The 21,034-nt window shown below is 31.2% G+C and overlaps 1 protein-coding gene across 2 annotated transcripts in view; it reads left to right on the forward strand.

The window, feature by feature from the left end:
- The window catches only part of Exo84 (exocyst complex component Exo84), a 276,725-nt gene that overhangs the window by 54,896 nt on the left and 200,795 nt on the right, over positions 1-21,034 (forward strand). For both annotated transcript variants that reach the window (XM_089598261.1, XM_089598263.1), the window contains exon 3: positions 19,613-19,760. In XM_089598261.1, coding sequence (XP_089454387.1) covers positions 19,613-19,760 — 148 coding nt within the window. The remainder of the gene's footprint in view (positions 1-19,612; positions 19,761-21,034) is intronic.

The raw sequence follows: 21,034 nt of genomic DNA on the forward strand, positions 1-21,034 counted from the left end.
TTTCTTCTTCTTTTTTCTAGCATTATCACATTTGCCGCTGTCATGATTATTATTTTTATCTTGGTGATAAGCTCTTGATTTTCCTGGGTCTTTTTCTCTCCTCCTTCGGGGCTTCCGGGCTCCTATTCCGCTTGCCTATCAGCATGCTTTTCACGAATCTGAATTATATAGAGCATGTTGGACGCCTTTGTGGCCTCCTCCAGAATCCGTGAGGCCAACATCAGTCACCTGGGCTTTCACCAGGTCGGAACTGGCGGTGAATTTCCTTTGAGAGGTTACCGCCTGGGGTACTAAGTTTTCATTAGCGTTTCCCATTGTAGATTTATCGGACTGCCCTAGATTTTTGTACGAAGTGTTCTCCTCGGGGTTTTGGTCACTGGAAACTATTTCATTCTGTTCTAACTACCCGTAGGTACAAGCTCCGACCGCCGCAGCGCCTCAGAATCATACATCCGTGAAAAGCCTGCCTTCATTCGCCACCCAGAGAGCACGTGCCCCATAGGCTAACTGCCTTCGCCCGAGGAATAACTATTATTATTATTATTATTATTATTATTATTATTATTATTATTACTACTACTATTATTATTATCATTATTATTATGGTTATTATTATAACTATTATTATTACTATCAAAATAATAATTATTGTTATTGTTATTATTATTATCATTATTATTATGGTTATTATTACGACTATTATTATTATCATAATAATAATTATTATCATTATTATTTTTATTATAATTATTATTATTAAGGCTTCAGTAATTTTTCTTTTCTCGAATAGCAGGGCCACTTCTGCCGGAGAAATCATCCTCCTCTATCCTTCCGCTAAGGGCATTCATATTTTGCTGACATGATTTGTCATCTGCTTGCATTCATAGCACATTAAAGTATCTGTATTTTTGAACTGGCAAGCTTCGAATCTGTTGCAATACTCGCCACATGTCGACATTGAATGTGTTGATTATCAAATTTAGATGTCTGAAAAGCTAAACCGCTTATGTTAACGAATTTCTGTGTGGCCTCATGTTTCATCAGGTATGATTTTAACGAATCATAAGGAAGACTTTCTCCACTATAACTAGCACGATGAAAATAATCAAGCGTTTTTACTTGAGGCACGGCTATCATTATCGTGTGAAAAAATATTTCACGTTTTTTAGCCTCGTTCAAAGAAACAGAAATGCTTAAGCTAGTATAATTGCTTACATTTCCTTTGAATCGATCTTAGAGATCTGACGTGAATGCTTTGTTATGATTATGTTTATCATTATTAAAAGCTTGCTGAACTGATGTTGGTATTATGTTGTACTTATATTTTTTTATTTTCGAATTTGATTGATAAGCTTAAGAGCTGCTTCAATGTGTGCCGTTTGATACGATACGAATTATTGATGCGGTACATCAAAATATTATGTACTTGAAATTCATGTCTTTCTCGAATCTCAGAATCGATAATTTGATTTGGTACTTTGTGTAAATAAATTATACAGTTAATATCATTAGATCTTAATTCGAAGAAAGGAAATCTATAAAAAAATCAAATTTTACTTTGTTTGTGAGTTTATAGTTGCGGTGTACATTGTTTCTACAGCCGGATACTTAAACTCGACTTTTATCAGCTAAAATAGAATGATTTGTCAAATTTTAAGCAGTCACCACTTCAAGCTCTTTATTTCGTACCAAATTTTTAATATTTTCTTTTTCAAACGTTGTTCGATTATGAGTTAAATAAAGAATATTATTATTCGAATCATTAACTTCTTCTTACTTATTAAACCTAATCGTTTTTGTTTGGTATCCCTAGAATTTCTATTTCCAATCGATTAACAGTATCAGTGGACGCTCTTTTCTGACCCAATTATATTTTAATCTTATCTAATACATTCGTAGTCTTGCTAGTTTGATAATTCAAATTAAGTTTATTAAGGTGTCGAATTAAAAATTTTGGGTTAGTTATAAATTCAGAGCGAAGAGTTAAGGAATTTGTAATAAGAGGTTTTGATATACCCTTCATGAACAAGACCTTAGTGGTTAAATTATCGAGTTTTTAGTTTCCCAATTTTTCTGATCCATGAGCATGACTGCTGGGGTCTCAAAGGTTCGAGTAAGATTAATTATGGTCGGTTTTCCCATCTAGATCTATTAGATTAGTTGACTTAAGAGCTTGATAAAATTTAGCCTTTCTCTATACCTACTGCTGCATGGCTTAAAATAAAGAAAGTATGTGGGTGTGTATCAGCGTGTGTGGCCCCGATGGGTCGGCTATACGCTATCGAGACCGCCGTATCGCTCTCGCTAAAATAAAAATATTTTACGTACTTGAAATGTTGAGCAGACTATGTAGTCACTCTCTCATCTTTCCTTCTCCTTGCTTTCCCTCTCAGGCCCCGCGAACATTTACCAGCTATGCTGTTACAGTATATAAGTAAATAGTCTAATTGGTATATAATATTTACAACAGTTGCAAAAGAAAACAATTTATAATACAACTTAATTGATTGTCGGAATTTCCCATTATAAAATAATGGCTGCTAACTGTATTTTGTGTATTAACCTAAAGGTAGTAACATAATATCACCTTTGCGACAATAATTACTATCTATTGTTTCTTGACTGCAACATACTGCTAAACAATGAGAACATTTATACATAATGGAATAAAGAAAAAAAAAAGAACATTTATGATTTATACTACCAAAATAATTTAATGCACATTCATTGAAAAGATTTGTTTTACTGTCATACATATATTTCTTTAACTTTATTATCCGAATTCGAATATTTTATACGTTTTTTTAAGTATCACAAGTTTTTTGAATAACGATAGGATAAAAAAGTTAAAGCATCTACTTCTTTCAAGTGATACGGATTTTAAGCTCCACAAACATACACAAATAACTTTTAACAAAAATTGGAGGAGAATGAAAATTGTCGATAAACGTCTTATTAATTATCTACAAACACCACTTACTTTACATTTTCGATACGTTGAATAACCACCTTTTTCGTTTTCAGGAACTTCGACTGTTATTATTTTTTATTTATGTAAATCGATCTTTTAGATAAGCAATTCAGCTATTAGTCTGGCCGAATCAGCTAAAAATCATATCAATATTCCAAAAATTCTGGCTATTTCGAAAAAATAGGGTAGTAGTTTTAATGAATGGTAACGAATTGACAAAGGATTTAACAAAGTAGGAACGTCAGTAAAAGCCCCAAAAAAAGGGTGAAAATGTTTTTTGTGCCTAAAAGTAAGCCGAAGAATTGCACAGTAAAAAGTGTGTGTCGTAAAAAAGATGCGCGATTTTAATACGAACAAAATGAGCCACGTTGGGTTCAAATTAAATTTGCCGTTTTTCTGCAAAACACAAAAAACTGCTACTCTTTTGAAACTTAATAACTCGCGTACTGTACAATATTAAGAGCTGAAGGTAGATATTGCAGCCCTTAACATTTACGGCAAATTTCAGCTTAATTGGTTTTAAGCTTCTCGCGAACTGCAGCAAAAACCAAAAAAAGGTCTTCTCCAAAAATGGCTATAAAATATTTGTTAGCTAACATAGGTACATTTTTCAAACGTATTTCTCTTAGTCTATATTTACTCTACTAGTACTTAGGACATCGTTTGTTTTTATTAATTTAAAGTATATTAAATATCGATTGCAGAAAATGGCTTTTTGCTCTCTGGTCAGTGGAATCGGCGCAGTCAGTTCTGCACGGAAAAAACTTTTGAACGTACAGAGCCCAGTGACGCAGGCTAGAGAAGTTCAAATCGCTTTGAACTCCTACTGCACAAGTGTACAGGCCGCCTTGACTCGAAGATCGAGTCACACGAGTTCAAAACAGCGTTCAACTGAGACTGCACAACCATGCGCGCCGCGTAACCTGTAGTTTGGGCTTGTACAGTACGACATAGCATTGAACTGCAGAAGCTCGAGGGGGGGGGGGGCTACGTGAGCCCGATGGTTGTTCTCTCACAGCACAATGTCCAGGCTCAGCGAGCTCAGTGCTTCTCCGCGCTCTCTCTCACCGAATTTTGAGCTATCAGCAGACAACTTTTGGGCTTCAATGAATACAGCCGTTCATTATACAGAACGCGTACAGGTAAATGAGTTAACATTAATATTTTATATACATACATGCCTGTGAATAATTTCATAAAACTTATTTAACCTTTATGTAACTCATTAATATAGTATAAAATTTTGAGGATTAATTATAACATTTTGACCGTACAAACTAAGAATGGTCATTTTAAAAATGAGTAACACAATTTTTTCCAGTATCTGAGCTAAGTGAAAACGAATATAGTATATTACGTACCTATAGGTCAAAATGTTATAATTAACTCTAAAAATTTTATACTATATTAATGAGTTACATAAAGGTTAAATAAGTTTCACGAAATTATTCACAGGCATGTATGTATATAAAATATTAATGTTAACTCATTTACCTGTACGCGTTCTGTATAATGAACGGCTGTATTCATTGAAGCCCAAAAGTTGTCTGCTGATAGCTCGAAATTCGGTGAGAGAGAGCTCGGAGAAGCACTGAGCTCGCTGAGCCTGGACAGTGTGCTGTGAGAGCATAACTGTCGGGCTCACGTAGCCCCCCCCCCCCTGGAGCTTCTGCAGTTCAATGCTATGCCATACTGTACAAGCCCAAACTACAGGCTACGCGGCGCGCATGGTTGTGCAGTCTCAGTTGAACGCTGTTTTGAACTCGTGTGACTCGATCTTCGAGTCAAGGCGGCCTGTACACTTGTGCAGTAGGAGTTCAAAGCGATTTGAACTATTCTAGCATGCGTCACTGAGCTCTGTACGTTCAAAAGTTTTTTCCGTGTCGTCAACCACTAGAGGCAACGACCACTTCCCATGCGTGCTCCGAAAGTTTTGAGCGAGCGCGTTAAAAAAAAAGGTGCTTTTAAGATTCTTCTAATTAACAAAAAGAACGAGGCGATGTTTTAAGGAGGTTCGGTAGAGATAACAGGGGAAACAATTGCGGGGCAAGGGTAAACCAGTGATGAGTGAAGATTTGACAATGCCGTACGGGTCTTCAATGTGTGAGTGTTCATGTACACGCATCAAGTGTCTGCTTGTCTACTGCGTCGGTTACGACAGTGTTGTACGTGCATGTTCAATGTTTTTGTGATAAAGCAGTAAGTATTTGACTTTGATTCGTTATAAAAATGTAATGAAAATGAATAAATAAGTAGTTAAAAAGACTTGTGACCATTGTATTTATATTCGTAGATTTCATTCGTAAAAATGCCCTAAGCCAAACAGTATAACCTTTAAACTACGAAAAATGAGAAAAGAACAGAAATGATCATATATTTTATTATATTATTATAGAAATTATACGAGAAAAATAAATAACGTATTATTAAAATATATTATTACTCTCTTATGGGGAGGGGTGGGCGTAATGTACGTACGCTGATACACACACATTAGCTTGTATTTTATACAAAAATGCGTAAATATCTACGATAATATTGAAATATTTACTGATTGATGTCCTAGAGCATGTTGAATGTCCTGCCACTTGCGACTTTGCCATTGCGTTTCTATCGAATTTGTATTAATTTTTTTATATATTAATGAATTAGACGACCGTTGCGAAACTTAGCATACATTAAACTCATAACATTATCTGTGGCATATAAAAAAATTGGCGAAATTCACTGGGCCAATTCGCTTAAAACTGAGTTTTAATCAGTTATACCATAAGCGACCGTGTTAAAATAACTGAGCTTTGAAATTTAAGATCTCGGAAACAAAACAGACGAACCTCTCGAAATTTTTACAGGTTTATTGCAACAACAACATAAGCGTCTTGTTAAAATTTTAGAAAAATTTACTGGAAAATTCTATCTCTACTAAACGTCCTTAACTACTTTTAGAGTTTCGCGAAAAGTTCATAACCGATCAAGCTAAAATTTAAAGTGTATGTGGAGGTCTGCAATATCTACCTTGTGTTATTAAATTATTAAGAACGCAAGTGTTAAGTTTCAAAAAAATAGCTCAAAATGGCAAATTTTTGCGTCTTGCAAAAAAACGGCTAAACCTATTCTTATCCAATGCGGCTTCCTTGATCGTATTAAAATTGCGCATCTTTCTTGCCCAACACTTTTTGATGTGCGATTCTTCGGTTTTCTTCTAGACGCGAAAAACATGTTTTGGCTATTTTTGCCATTTTTTAGAGGCTTTTGCTGACACTTTTACTTGTTGAATTCTATGCCGATTTTTTAGTATTCAGTAAAACTATTACCCTTTTTTTCAATCGGAATCTAATTAGAATCGGGGTCTAAAAGCTAATTCTATCATACTATACGTGATAATAATGATATTTACGTTAATCACAATTGACGACAACGACGACGACGACGACGATGATAATAATAATAATAATAATAATAATAATAATAATAATAAAAATTACGATAGTAACAATAATAATAATAATAACCAGGAAAAAAGACAATGGTTCTCATGATGACAATTAAAATTCATGATTTAACATCACCCCTTTTCAAATGATTTTTTATATTTATGTATACAGTTACTTTTGTTATTGTGAGACACATGCTATCAGTTTAAGTCTGTTCTACTTTATAATTATAAATTTCAAATCATGAAACCCTTAAAATGAATTTTTTTTTTTTTTTTCTCATTTTTCATCATTCTCAGACACTTATTACATTCAAGATTTTGAACAAACATTCATCTGGATATGTGATAAAACAGTTTCACATTAGGACGTAAATAATAATAAAAAAAAAAGAAAAAATAATATCAGATTGGTGACTTCCTTTTTTAATGAACAATATGCTACAATGAATCCATCGAATTTAACTGCACATTTTTTGTGTAGTGTGAAAACAATTGTACGATAATATATTTATAAACTTTTTTTTCATGTTAAAAATATTTAAACATTTTCAGTTTTATTAAACTTGATCTTTTAGTTGATTTACCATACAAATGTTGTGATAGAACAGGTGTTAACATGGGTCACGTTTGACAAATAAAAATTTGTAGTATTGTGACGTACAATGTCATATACTTAATCTTTATTATTTTGAAACACATAGTTCTCTTCTAAAACTATAAAAAGCGAATGCTCAGCGATCCTTAAACATTGAGCTGTATACCTACTTCTGCAACCACGTGATGTATTATTTACTTTGTTTGCAACAAGCTACAGTCACAAAACCCAAACTATGCGTGCAATCTCCAAACAATCTTATAGGCGCTCATCTTACAACGTAATTTCGCACTAATACACGAAAAAATGTAAGCAATCAATAATTTTAGCATCTGGTACTGCGCATGACCCACAACGAATATCGTACACAATTTCAACACCAACATGTACCACAATCTGATATCTGACAGATCCGTGTTTTAAACCATCAATCTCTGTATACTTCTTGCACCACGATTATGCTTGTGTCAATCGAAAGTAATTAGATTAAGCTCTGATTGGCTGTTTTGATCCCTAACCTGACGCGTCTTTCTTAAATGCAAGAGTATAAAACTCCTTCCACATACAAACATTTGCTTTTTCTCTTTTATTAAGTGCTCTAATATACTAGAAAGGTTAGAGAGTGAGTTTAGATGCGTCTTTCAATCAAATATAAGACTTAGTTTGGTGACTAACCCGTATGAAAAAAGCTTTAGCAAATCAGGCCACTGTAGACTCGTCTGAAATACAAATTAAAAAGGAACAAGCGAGATAGTACCATCGACTGAGGCTCCAACATTAAAAGCAGCGGCCTAATTATTGTCATCACCACGAGTACTCTCGTATAGAATCAGCATCATCGTTGAGGTTAACCTTGTAAGATCTTGCTACTGATCTGCTACTGCTAGTTAGATACTACATGCGTACAAGCAGTAGCTAACTAACGATTGTTAAAGTAAGTTTAACTAAGAAAAACTATAAATTAGTGTGATACTGGAAATGCTAATGTGAAACTTTAAAATTTATATAATTTGTAAGAATTGAATATTTCCAGCCGTATCAAATTTGTTAAACCATCAGATAAGTCATAACTTGGTTGTTGATTAAATTTATTTTCTCACTTCAAAAATTTTAAGATTTAAAATTCTAATTGTTACAAACATAATTTTAGACATTTTCATAAATACTGCCATACTGTCTTTTTATTTTTTTTCTCAACATTTTGCACTTGTCGAAACAGAAGTAAAAGTGCTTGTTGGTATAAAATTTTCTGCCTTACACGCTGATATTTTAATTTTTTCGTATCTCAAGCCGTTAACAAAGTTGTAAATCCGTAAAAGTAAACATTTGTTCTGTTGACAAATTATTTTCAAAATTACCGTTAAAAATAAAGGAAGAAAAAAAAAAGTTTTTTGATTTATAAAAAAATAAAGAACTCGGGATGTCTGTTCTAATATTTTTGGTAATCATAAACGTTGTTCGATAAATAACGTTATTTTAACATCACATAACAAGTATACTTTTTTTTTTAATAGTATAATAGTAGATCAAATATTTGAAACAACGACTGTTTATTATGATACTAATAGGGCAAGATATAAAGAAGTTGGTAAAATAGACATAATATTTATTTAAACATTTTTGTAGAACTTTTAAATAGTATGAGAGAATGTCTCCAATAACAAAAGTTGGATTCAAAAGTAGGTGCAATAGTAATATTTATAAGAAATTGAATTATAACTGATGGTTTATGCAGTGAAACGCAATTAATCGTAACAAAGTTGTTTAAATACAATCTAGATGGAGGAATTACAACTGGAGAAGAATTGAGAAAACAGTTTATAAAGTTTTTCAATTTACGTGTCTTCTCGTACGTTGTTGTTGAATTGATACGGGGATGAAATAATAAACTCAATGACTTGAAGAACATTTTAATAAAATGGGATTAATAAATAAAATGAATAGATATGGGAATACTCGGAGATGGCAAAGAAAATGGTGTGGAAATCGTGTTGTTTATTAAATTTTTTGGTATTTAATTAATCAATTAACATACGTACATATACAAACATGATATACAAATAAATTGATTCTAGGCCTAATACCTAACAGCATACGGCTGAGTACATATATTTTAATAAAAATTTAATAAATTTTTTTTATTTTTGAAATAATCAAACAGATAACTATATTACTCGATTAGCTCGTTCTTAATTGGTTCAATTAATAAGTGTACTTAAACATTGTCATGCGTAAAACGAAAAGAAATAATATTACGTCAAAGCACGCCTAACTCCTCTGGATTAAACAAGAACTCGTGAGCTGTGTATCTAAAACGTTTCGTGACGGACCTTGCTTTCAACAACTTATCAATTATCGTAAAAAATGTTCTACGAGTAACACTAACATTTTTACATACATTTTGTGACCTAATTAAGTTTTCTGTGTTTGATCTATCACCAAAATTGATGTTAAAAACTAATAAAAAAAATAAAGAAAAATACTTAGTATTGGGTTAAACTAATACCTAAGAAAAAGGATGCACAACACATTAGTTGAATTTAAACCATTACTCAAATAGAATGATCGTATTCACCGAATACTATTGAAGAGCGAAAGAGAGAGAGAGACGTCCACCGGGAGCAGGAAACGGCTTCGTCGCACAATTCTCAAAATTTGTATGTATATATTATATCCTTGCAAGTTTTTATACCAAGAATAAATTTAAATATATAAAGCTTTCTTGTAAGTTATTTTATACAATAAATTTCCTTTAGTTTTGGCATTTCCAATGAATATGATGAATCAAAACTTCGATAGTATAAACTTGGTTTATTTAAAAAATAATATCGTTCTCACATGGTTAGTTGTATATAGCTGCATCTCGATATCTTAACAATTCATATGTTGTCTAGAGTTTTATCGAAATAATATACTGGTTTAAATAGAATCTAAAAAAATTTAAAATGTTAAACTTATGTAATAATGAATTTCCTTTTACATATTGTACAATTAGTAAAATGAAAAGTTCTAAGCGTACATCTAAATAACAGTCTCTCATTTTGTAATAATTTACATTCTATTTTTACACGTTCTTAAACATACTCATATCTTTTCTTTATAAAATAACATTATACATATACAACAATTTTGTATAAGTATTTTACCTTTTTTTTATAAAAAATCTTTCAAAATTATTTCTTGATATTCTATGACTTCTTAGGCCAATTAAACTCCGACACTCTTGTGTGTAATTTAGAAATTTAATCACTAGACAATGTACGTAGAGTATTTTTCATAATCCATAGAACCTTAAAGTCCCCCTCGCTTGGTACGGTTTGGTAAACAAAAACTCATATTCAAAGAAACTAATCTCGAAAATAATATGAGAACTAATAAATGAATTTAACTGCTTTGTTTGAATAAAACCCAAATGATTATTTTTCAAAGTCTATAAAGTATGTCAACATTACAGAATATAGACATTTCTAAATTAAACTAAAAATTTGTGAAAAAACAGTAACTGTCATGAAAAAGAGGTAGATTAATTATAGCATCTTTAAAGAATCATAAACGATTAAAAAAAAATTAATTTAAGTAAAATAAATGATGCAATATCCTTGGAAAGCGTTAAAACACATAAAGGAATTAAATACCAGACGTTAAAAGATACTGTAACTGCAATGGGTTTAAGTTATCATGATTCGTATATTAATAATATTTTCAAAAGACCAATAACTTTTATATTTCCCTATCAATTGAGATATTTTTTACGTGCTTTTTAATTTTGAAAAATATTTATGATGATGAAATTTGGAATTAACATAAAAAATGTTTTATAAAAGATTTGTTGATGATAAAGATAATTGCTCTTTTTTATATACTGACCAAATTTTACAATTCCAACAGAAATCATGTAAATATTTTAACTTATTCTTACCAAAATAAATCGATGATCCACAAAATATTATAGATAGAGAAATATCTTTCAGTAAAGGAATGTATAACTCATAGTGTATACAAATTTAAGTAATGATTAAAAGTAAATCTTTCATACAATTTACGAACAAAACTTTCATACTTTCAGTAAACTTTAACAATACTGAGACGGCGTTTTTAAATTCGAAAATAATAAAAACCAGTGGACAGTGGGTGCTTGGGTATCCAAGTAAGAAGTTATACTTCTATAAAATTATATGGCAGATAATATAATTATAAATATAAATACACCGTCTATAAAACGATAGTGTGTACAAGGGTGGTGAATTATCGTTGGAATAAGTATACCTACGTTAGTTGGGTGTGATTTCAATAAATATTTTAATATTTAATAACTGAAACATTATAAACAATATATTATAGCACAATAAAGTATAAACAAAGTCCCTTCTGGAAGTTCATCACACATAGGTTTTTTTGACAGATAATATTCAAGCATCCAAAGTATACTCAAAATGCCATAAGAAATGCGCACGAAAAATTGCAGATTATTCAACTGTACCCTCTTTTGTATGTCTAATTTTCAAAATTTGCAATTTAACATGTAACATTATGGAAAAATCACTAAAAAATTATATTTATAAGATCTACATAAACCCCCCCATTTTTGTTTGTATGAAAGATTACTTTTAGATAAACCTGTTTCATCCTCAAATAGATCTATATTTTTTTTAACACACGAAAGAAGGGGTCAAGTATACGTAAAAGCGTGTATCTAAGCTGATTCACATGAGAAAAATAATTTCCAGTGTTGCTGCATATATTTGCGCTCCTTCCATCTCTCTGAATTTTGTAAAAGAAGAAAACGCAATAAAAATCAATTATTGTAATTATACAGTACCGAAAAATTTTTTTTGTAAATATGAAAATAATGAAAAAATGTAAAAAATTGTATGAACAAGTACTTACTTATTTTAAAAGAAACAAATAAATAATAAGTAAATAAATATTTATTAATACATATGAAACCTGCTCTGCTAATAAATACTAATTTCAAAATTTTAGAAAAAAATGGGTACCAAAAAATGTATTTTATTAAATAAATTATTTATTTATGTAATGTATAATTAAACCAGAAGTAAATAAAAATTTTCATGAGAAATATGTTACGAAGTGTACGTTATTAAATAAATTATTTATTTATTAAATGTATATGTTAAACCAGAAGTAAATAAAAATTTTTTTTTTTTTTTTTTTTCAGAAATTGGTTAAAAGAAAAAGAAATAAATTTAAAATGTGTACTGTTGTAAGTATGGGGCTTTGATATGGCGTTGTGTGGTTTATAGGGGACTGGAAGTACGTCATGAGGGGCGGAGCGAAGGGGGAAAATGAAAGCAAAATCCACTTCCGTTACACTTTTTCTCAAGGTCACCAATCTAAAATCGTTGATTTACTCTGTAGGGCAGAACGTGCCTATAGATGTATGTCTTAAAAAATTAAGAAGTAGATTTAATTCTTTGGGGCGAAGATTTAATGATTCCAAAATACCCTTAAAAATAGTTGACAAAACTTGTGTTTGAAAGTTTCTCTTTATTTGAATGTGTGAGAAGGATGATACAGAAGCCCGTAAGTGCCACCTACTGGAAAGCTAGTGAGAGTGGCTCTTTTTGGTAGGTAAGTCCCTTTTCTTGCCTAACTGACAAAACACAATATGTAGGTAGACTTAGTATTTTAATATGCTCAGCCAAATTTTTTTTGCTTATGGAATGTTTTCGAGGTATAAATGTATGCTTCATCATCAAGAGTTGTATTTTAGTTAGCACTGACCGTATTTTTTTTTAATGTATGTACGATTGGTTTGTAGTTTTAAATTATCCATGTAAGGTTGTTTATTTTGATTTTAAATAAGTATTCATCAAGCCAATACTAATTTATTTAACAAAATACAGAAACTGTTCAATTAAAATTACAGCTACAAATGTATTTTATTAATATTTAAAAAAAATTACAACATTAGCAATCCTCTTAGAATACTCAATCAAATACTGAAGAAGTATCAATTAAAAAGAGAAAATGTTGATAACAGTAGCGTTGAAGAAAAAATTTTTGCAATTTTACTGGAAATGAAATCAAGTAGGTACGATTTGGGGTACAGATTAATATGGAGGTGCTTACAGTATGTTTTTAACTTAACTGTCAAACGAGAAACTTTTTTACTACTTTTTAGGGCAATAAATCCTGAGAAAGTAGAAGCCAGATGTAGATACAAATTAAAGGAAACGGAGTCTCTGGGCCTAATGTTGTTTGGCATATAGATGGACATGATAAATTGAAAAAATTTGGATTTGTAATATATGGATATATATATGGCTGCTCAAGGAAGGTGAGCATATTACATTTGATTTTGCAAACATTACTAAATCTATAAATAATCATTAGGAACATTAAAAAAATATTCAATGTAAATTTTCAAGATCATGTGATTAACTGTTGGTACAACTAACAATGACCCTGAAGTGGTTGGCCATGAATTTTTAGAATACGTTAAGAAGTATAACTGCCTGCCTACTCTGATGAGAACTGATACTAGTACTAAAGCCGTACTCATTGAAGACTTTCAAAAAGCTTCGCGTTACCTGCATACATATGATTTAGCTGGAGAAGAAAGTTTTGTTAGAGACAAGAGTACACTATATCGGCGTATTAAGTTATATTGGCGTCAATTTTGTCATCACATAGAAGATTTTTATATTAATTTTATTAAAGAAATGGAAAATGAGAATATTCTCAAAATTGGAGACCCTGTCCACATTGAATGCCTTCGATACTGTTTTTGAGAACTGGAGAGACACGATGTTTAGAGAACAAGAATGAAATCAATATCGAGTTCGAAAACAGCACCATAACATTGCAGGTGGTATACCTAATGAACTCTATAATTGTCTGGAGAACTATGGAGATCAAAATTACAAAAAATCTGTCAATTTGGGCCGCGTAGACATTCTTTAAAAAGAGTATACGAGAAAAGGAGTTTAGTACTCTCCAGAATTTAAAGAAATAGTCGATTCAGTTGGTATTCAACATAATTCGCCACAGTGTATCGAAGATGCGTATGTATTGTATAATAAAATTTTAACAACTATTGACAACTACTTACAGTAAACTATAGGTGTGTTTCTTTACACTATGTATATATTTATTTGTATACTTAGTACACTGTACACTTTTGTACACATTTGTACACTTAGTAACATAGTATCACTGTACCCTCTTTAAAAGTTCTTACATAAACAGAGAACAAATTAATTAATAAAAAATTAGAGAGGATAAAGTTCGTCATTACACAAAGAACGTATAATTATACATATAATGAATTTAACCATTATTTTAATAAAGAATAAAAATTTAAAATAATACTATTTTATATCTTCGATAATTGCTTAAGGAGGTTCGGTCGTTTTTGAGGAGATTTATTCACTCGCTGAAAAAAATAAATGTTTTACTCTAACATGTTGGAAGTACATATGAGTTTTTTCAATATTTTTTATCAGCCAAATTTTTAAGAAAAAATTCCTGAAAGTGCATGATTTAACATTGCTCTTACGGGAGAGAGCGATTAATTAACCTTTGTTGCACAAATTTTCAGGCTAGAGATTTATTCATGATGAGAAAAAAATCAAATACATAGCTTAACTTCTAAGAAAGACTCGTATCAAAAAATGTGCACCTTATCAGGCATTTGAAAGAAATGTCTGTGCAAACCTAAGCAAAGTCACGATCAGGTCTTATGCTAAGTGTATGGGAGAGAACCGAGCATCGTCTGCTGTCAGCTGATCTTTTCACACGAAGCGAGACGTCTTTACAAAATTGCTTCTGGAATTTGTTAATCTGGAAATCATGATCTGAAACTTGGCCCAGCCTTTCTTAAGACTTCAAACTACAATGCTGTGCAAAAAAAGTTTGTTTTTCGAAAATTCATAGCACACTTTTGTTGACGAAAGTTGAGTCTCCTGTTACTTTTTTTAGGTTATTTTTATCATGCAAACAACTTGTTTTCAAGTTTTTTTACTCGAACTATTGGAAACAAGCTGCTTTAAAATATGTACCGTAATTTGCTCATAACATTTAATGGTATAATTTTTGAGCACTAACGACTTAAACAGTTGAATTAAGTGTGATGCAGTAGGTGGACGTTTTCATGCACGGTTAGTACGACTCACTTTAACACGGTGTCTTATGGGAGCCCCCGCACACTCGCTCACCCCCCGGGAAAAACGACCGAACTTCCTTAAAAAATTGACTGCAAGAAATTTGCACTAATTCTGTAACTTAAGGTCTTGCAACATTATTATAATTAAAACATTGAGTTATTGTTGTCAATAAAAAAAAGTGGTACTCCTTTCAACCTAGGTAACTTTTGATTTTGAAAATATTCTGATCAACGCAAATATGTCAACATATCTGACAACTGAGTCAGCCTAAGCTTCCGTCTCATTGTATAACTCTAGAAATTCACATCCAAGAGCCCAAACATCAGTTCATGTGGTGGCTTTAGATCTATTTATGATCATCTTTGGAGCTATAAATATTAAAGTTCTATGTAGCCCAGTAATTTTGGATAAAAGCTGATGGTCCAGACTTATACTTTCTCCAAGGCCCAAGTTACAGATTTTAACTAGTACACCTTGATCACCTTTACCTAATTCTTTCCCGAATATTATTTCGCTCTCTGGAATTTCTAGAATAGACAATCTACTTACACCAATTTTATACTGTTTCACTTACTTTGGAGAGGGTTCTTTGATTTTTTCGCTATCACTGATTACTGGAACACTTTCTTCGCAGAATGCTTTTTTCGAAATTTCGTTACTATTAGGTTCAGGTTGTATATAATATTCTTTTCTTTTTAAAGAATGAGTTTGATGTGGATCATTTGTAGTGTAGTACTGTAGCTGGGTGAATTAGGTATGCCAAACCCATTTGAATGAAAAGTAGTGTACTCTAGAATGAAAACTAGAGGAAGAGCATTGTGACTCACTTTTCTTTCCATGCACACTGTTGATATTGAAAAAGTTTCAGGATCACTTGCACTTCCAGTTGTAGTTGCACTACTTTCCTTACTGTGCGTACTTGGTGAAGTTTCTACAACTCTTCTACTTCCAGAAGTTGTAGCACTACTTTCCTTACTGTGTATGTGTTATAAACAAATACAAATTAAGCGCATGGCCCTTATTTCTCCGATTAATCTTACTGTAGGTCCACAAATCTAACTCTTTCTTATTTTCATCCATGAATTGAGTTAAAATTTCATCTTTGGCAGTACCAACGACCAGACTTGATTTATAAAAAAAATGACGATTATTGGTGTCAATGTAGGCTTTGGTCATATGATGTTTTAACTCGTCCAAGGAATAGTTTTTGTTCCCGTCCTAAACAAGCTTTTTTTTCGGCAATCGTTACCGAGTTGTACGAGCGAGCGTCTGGCGATTGAAAAGCATTTTTGGCTTTCTTGCGAAGAGTCTGTCAACACCACGTGAGTTGACACCAAATATTATACCACGATAAGGGCGTGTGTGCCCACGTATCCGTACATGGCCATGACGGAGACAGTGTTCGCACACACAATCTGTATACTGTTGCGAGTTTGCTGGCCAGCGGGCAGCATAATTCTCCCCTGTAAAAATGATGGTATCCATGCGCTGTGGGAATAGTTTGAGACGTAAACCGAATTGTATGTTGTTGTAATAAACATTATTGAACTCTCAACGAGTGGTCTCAGTTGCTTTCAACCTTTCCCGAATCTTCCCAACCCTTTGCACATAGAACCGAGACTCACAACACCTAAAACAGACCTAGAAGAAATTTGTGTTATTCAGAAATATATTTGGGAAATAAATTAATAGTTTCAGAAAGAGATTTTTGTTAAATTTTTTCAGTCATATAAAAAAGTTATAAAAGTATTATTATTCAAAAAACTATTATTTTTATGAATTTCATTCAAAATTTTAAAATTAAAAATCAATATTAATTTTATTATTGAAGAATTTTTAAAATTATTGTTCGAAATTAGGAAAAGAGAATTAGCAACTTCCAATGTTCCAAAAAAATAGATATCAAATAATATCTGTTCTGAAATATGTGGTGATTTGAATAGTTGTTTGGCCAAAAGCTAACACGAAAGAAAGTGCGCTTAGTTCGGTTAAATGTAAAAGTTTTGATCACAGTTTTCATTAATAGCAGAGGCATGGTATATCATGAGTCTTTGGCACAGGGTAGTACGGTTAATACGGAATATGACCTGAAACTTGTACGCAGTTTGAACGAAGCAATCTACCAAAAATCTCTGAATTCACGAAGAACCAAAAACTGTCTTTTGCACCTCAATAACGCTCCTATTTATACATTGTTGCTTGTACGCGTATTGTTGATCAAATACAATAAAGTAATGCTGCCTTAGTCACCGTATTCTGCAAACCTAATCCCTTGTGATCTTTTTCTGTTCCTAGAACGTAAGAAGTTGATGAAACGATGACGTCAATTCACGATTAGGGAGATAAAGAAGTCATCGGAGAAGTAGCTGAATAAAATACTTTCTCTGTTTGATGTCAGAAAATTATTATACTGTAGTGCACGTGTTCCATGCCTTAGCAGTATAGTAGTATGGGTGATGTTTTTACGTACGATTTTTATTGCAGACATGGTGGAGATAGACTGGCTCCGTGTAATCATGTATTTTCTTTTATTAACTCTCGTTATATTTTATGCGTAAGGCAGTTTTGTAACCTTACATCAGTTCCAACGATCGCATCATTGAAAATTATCTTATCTTTTATCGTCCTTTTGCACTCTTTTTTCGGCAAGGCTATAAGCTCGTATCCAAATTATACATCACATAAAAACTTCTTTCTGTACTACTTTTTTAGAAGCTTACATGAAAATATTTGTTTTACTAATTAATAAAATAGCAGGTTGTATTCCTTATTTATTCTCTTATAAAATACTTTCTGAATGTAATAAAAGTATAGGAATAAAATTTTGTATGTTCTAGTAGTTATAGATTTCAGCAAATAAAAACTATGTTACAAACTAGATTTTTGTGAGCATACATAGATGACAGTTTGTAAAGTTAAAAGGCATGTTAAATAATGACACAACATAACAATAGTACAATGTAAAGAATTTTAACTATACCTTAGATGCTCACGTTTGTTATGGAAATCTTATAGATACGGAACAAAAAAAATAAGAACTTATTCATTTGAATATAACTTTTAGAATGTTTTTTAATTTCTATTGCATTGCAGAAAATTAAAAAAAAATAGAATTCCTAGGAAAAAATACAAACACAGCTATAAAAACTTTACAAATGACATAGTTCACTTCAAATAAAATACATAATTTTTACAAATAAGTAATCGGCACAATAAATTAAAAATATTACACATTTGAATTAACAGAAATATGAATGAAAACATGACTTCAAAGCCACTCAACAGTTAGACAATTATACATAGAAGTTACAAAAAACTTAATGTTTCAATGTATTAGTGAAGCATTTTTAATTGCTCAAACTAATAATTATATAAATTATGTTTTATTTAAAGATAATTCAATGTCTAACACCACATAGTCCACAACTTTACATTTACTGTTTTTTCTACTTTATTCCATTTTTACTTATTTTTTGAAAATATTTATTATTGTTCCAAGGCTCAAACATAGTTATTTTGACACTATATAGTGTATTTAGACGTGCAATAATACTTTACTGAATGTCAACAGTAGGGTTACACAGTAGGTAAGAACGTTAGCTTTTGAAGAAGTTTAATTCTCACACCTAGGAAAGAATCTTATTTGTAAAAATGAAATTTTGTGTTTGAAGTACGATTTGAACTACAGCCATGGACATCTGAAGGCAGATATTCTACGTATACAGAACCGATATTATTATTTTTTTAAATTTATTTATGTATTTATTTATTTCACTTTTGTTTTTTCTGTCCATACACTGCTTTTCACGATTCTTACTTCCACCTTTTACCACCTCTGTGTAAAAGTTATTGATCCCAAACGTGACTCATCATCCTTCATCAAATCTTCCATTATCTTGCATTACTCAGAATCACTATTCCAGCTTATCCTAATTAATTCATTTAAACTCCTCTTATCATCCCTATCCATGGCTCTCACTTCTTCTACCGAAACTGGCGCTGCCCTTCCTCCGCATCACTCTAAGATGTAAAGCTAGTCACGAGACTTGAAAAAACTCTTATGCAGATTCATTTATTATGAAAATGACCTAACTAGGAATCTAATCATCACCCCACTATACAAGCCATATCTTAGATTGGCTCCTAACTAATTGAACTACAACCACGCTTTTTACTTACATTTTACGTTTGACTACAATAATACTCTTACTATTAATGTTTTTTCTTTGTACATCAGTATCCAACTTCTTAATAGAATGGGAAATCTTTACCTTAGATTTTCAAAAATTTACTAAAGTGTCAATAACTTATAAAGTCTTAACCTTAGTATCTTTCTTTTAAAAAGTATGCGTTTAAAGTAAAAAAAATTTGGTTTCTATAATTTCAAAATACATTTTATAAATATGTAATACAATAATAAATCTTATGAGGGTAAGATTTTCAATGAAAATAGTCAATGTTTTCTATTGACTTTTTTACAGAAGGAGTGGCTTAAAATATGTGAACAAGCAAAGAAACGTAAGAATTCTTGTAATACTGAGTCTACGTTAGCATACGAGGTAGATTCTAGTGAAACAGGACTAAGCATATTCAAACCTAAATCTTTGTTATTGAAACACATCAGTCTTGGTAAGTATTTTATTTTGATTTTGTGTAAGAAATATGCTAAAGCAGATAATAAGTATACTATATATATCCAAAACACTATTTTCTCAAAGAAAATCATACGAGTACTGCGCATTATGTTCTAAACTAGTTAATTACTTTTAGTAAAGCTTAGTGAATTTTTAGTTGAGTAGTAAAACTAAATTTAGTGAAGCGTAAGATCCATGTGTATGGATGGCGCCTATATAGCGTCCAGCGTACTGATGAAGTGACAAAAAACAGCTGCTGATAAGAAATTTCTGTATACAAAAAATTTCTCAATTGTGATGGCAGCATAACGTGACATGCTTCAAAAATATTATGAATTTGGAAATCGTGTTCCACTAATTTTAAATCAAAAGCAGAATCTTTCAATAAACTAAAAAATATTTTGTCAACTGTTCTAAGCATTTCAAAAGATTTTGCTTTAGTTATATGATTTAAAACTAGTTTAAATGAAAATTGCTCTATTTTCTGGGGAGACAACGTGTTAAGCCTACCTATTGTAAAACTATTTCGAATTTTTTTCCGATTAACCCAAGTTTTTGTTACTTACAGTAAGGAGTTAAAACAGTATTACTCTAAAATTTTAACATAGCAAATTTTGTTGTGCAAAATTTTGGTAAAGATTTCTGAATGACGAAATTCAATTGTCGTGAACGTGAAAGAATGTTATTATATGCTTTACGTCTGTATGATAATAAATTAAAGCAACTATTGAAACGATAACGATTTTAGATAGTGTATTTGATATTACAATAATCTTTCCTTTTTTGCATTATTTAGTGCCAATGTCATAAATAAAGCAGAAATTTACTTATAATTTAAAAATTCAAGGTCAATTTTGTCACATGATACCTAAATCTCTTATAAACACTTCTGATAATCCTTTTCACAGTAAATTATGTATATATAGTGACTTCATTTCTGTAGAAAAATGTTAACTAAAATAGCTTGTTTTCATAAATCTTTGTTTTTTGTGCATAACATTTTCATTTGTATCTATTCCATTTGGTGGCACATTTTTTCTTCCTGAACTACTTTTTTTTATCTTACTGTACTATCTGTGACACTACTAATATTTTATTCGCTAGACGAGATTGTAATGTTTCTTTCATTTTGCAACTTTTTTTGATTATTATAATTATTTTCATTCATTATGTCCTTTAGTATGTATTTTATTCTGATATCATTATCAGGGTGTCCAGCGGTCATGGAAACCTGGAAGTCATGGAAAAGTCATGAAATTTTTTTTTACC

Source organism: Copidosoma floridanum, unplaced genomic scaffold (genome assembly GCF_036245765.1).
Source record: "Copidosoma floridanum isolate Cflo_tuat_1 unplaced genomic scaffold, Cflo_Japanese_pri ptg000006l, whole genome shotgun sequence".
In the NCBI taxonomy this organism is placed as follows: domain Eukaryota; kingdom Metazoa; phylum Arthropoda; class Insecta; order Hymenoptera; family Encyrtidae; genus Copidosoma; species Copidosoma floridanum.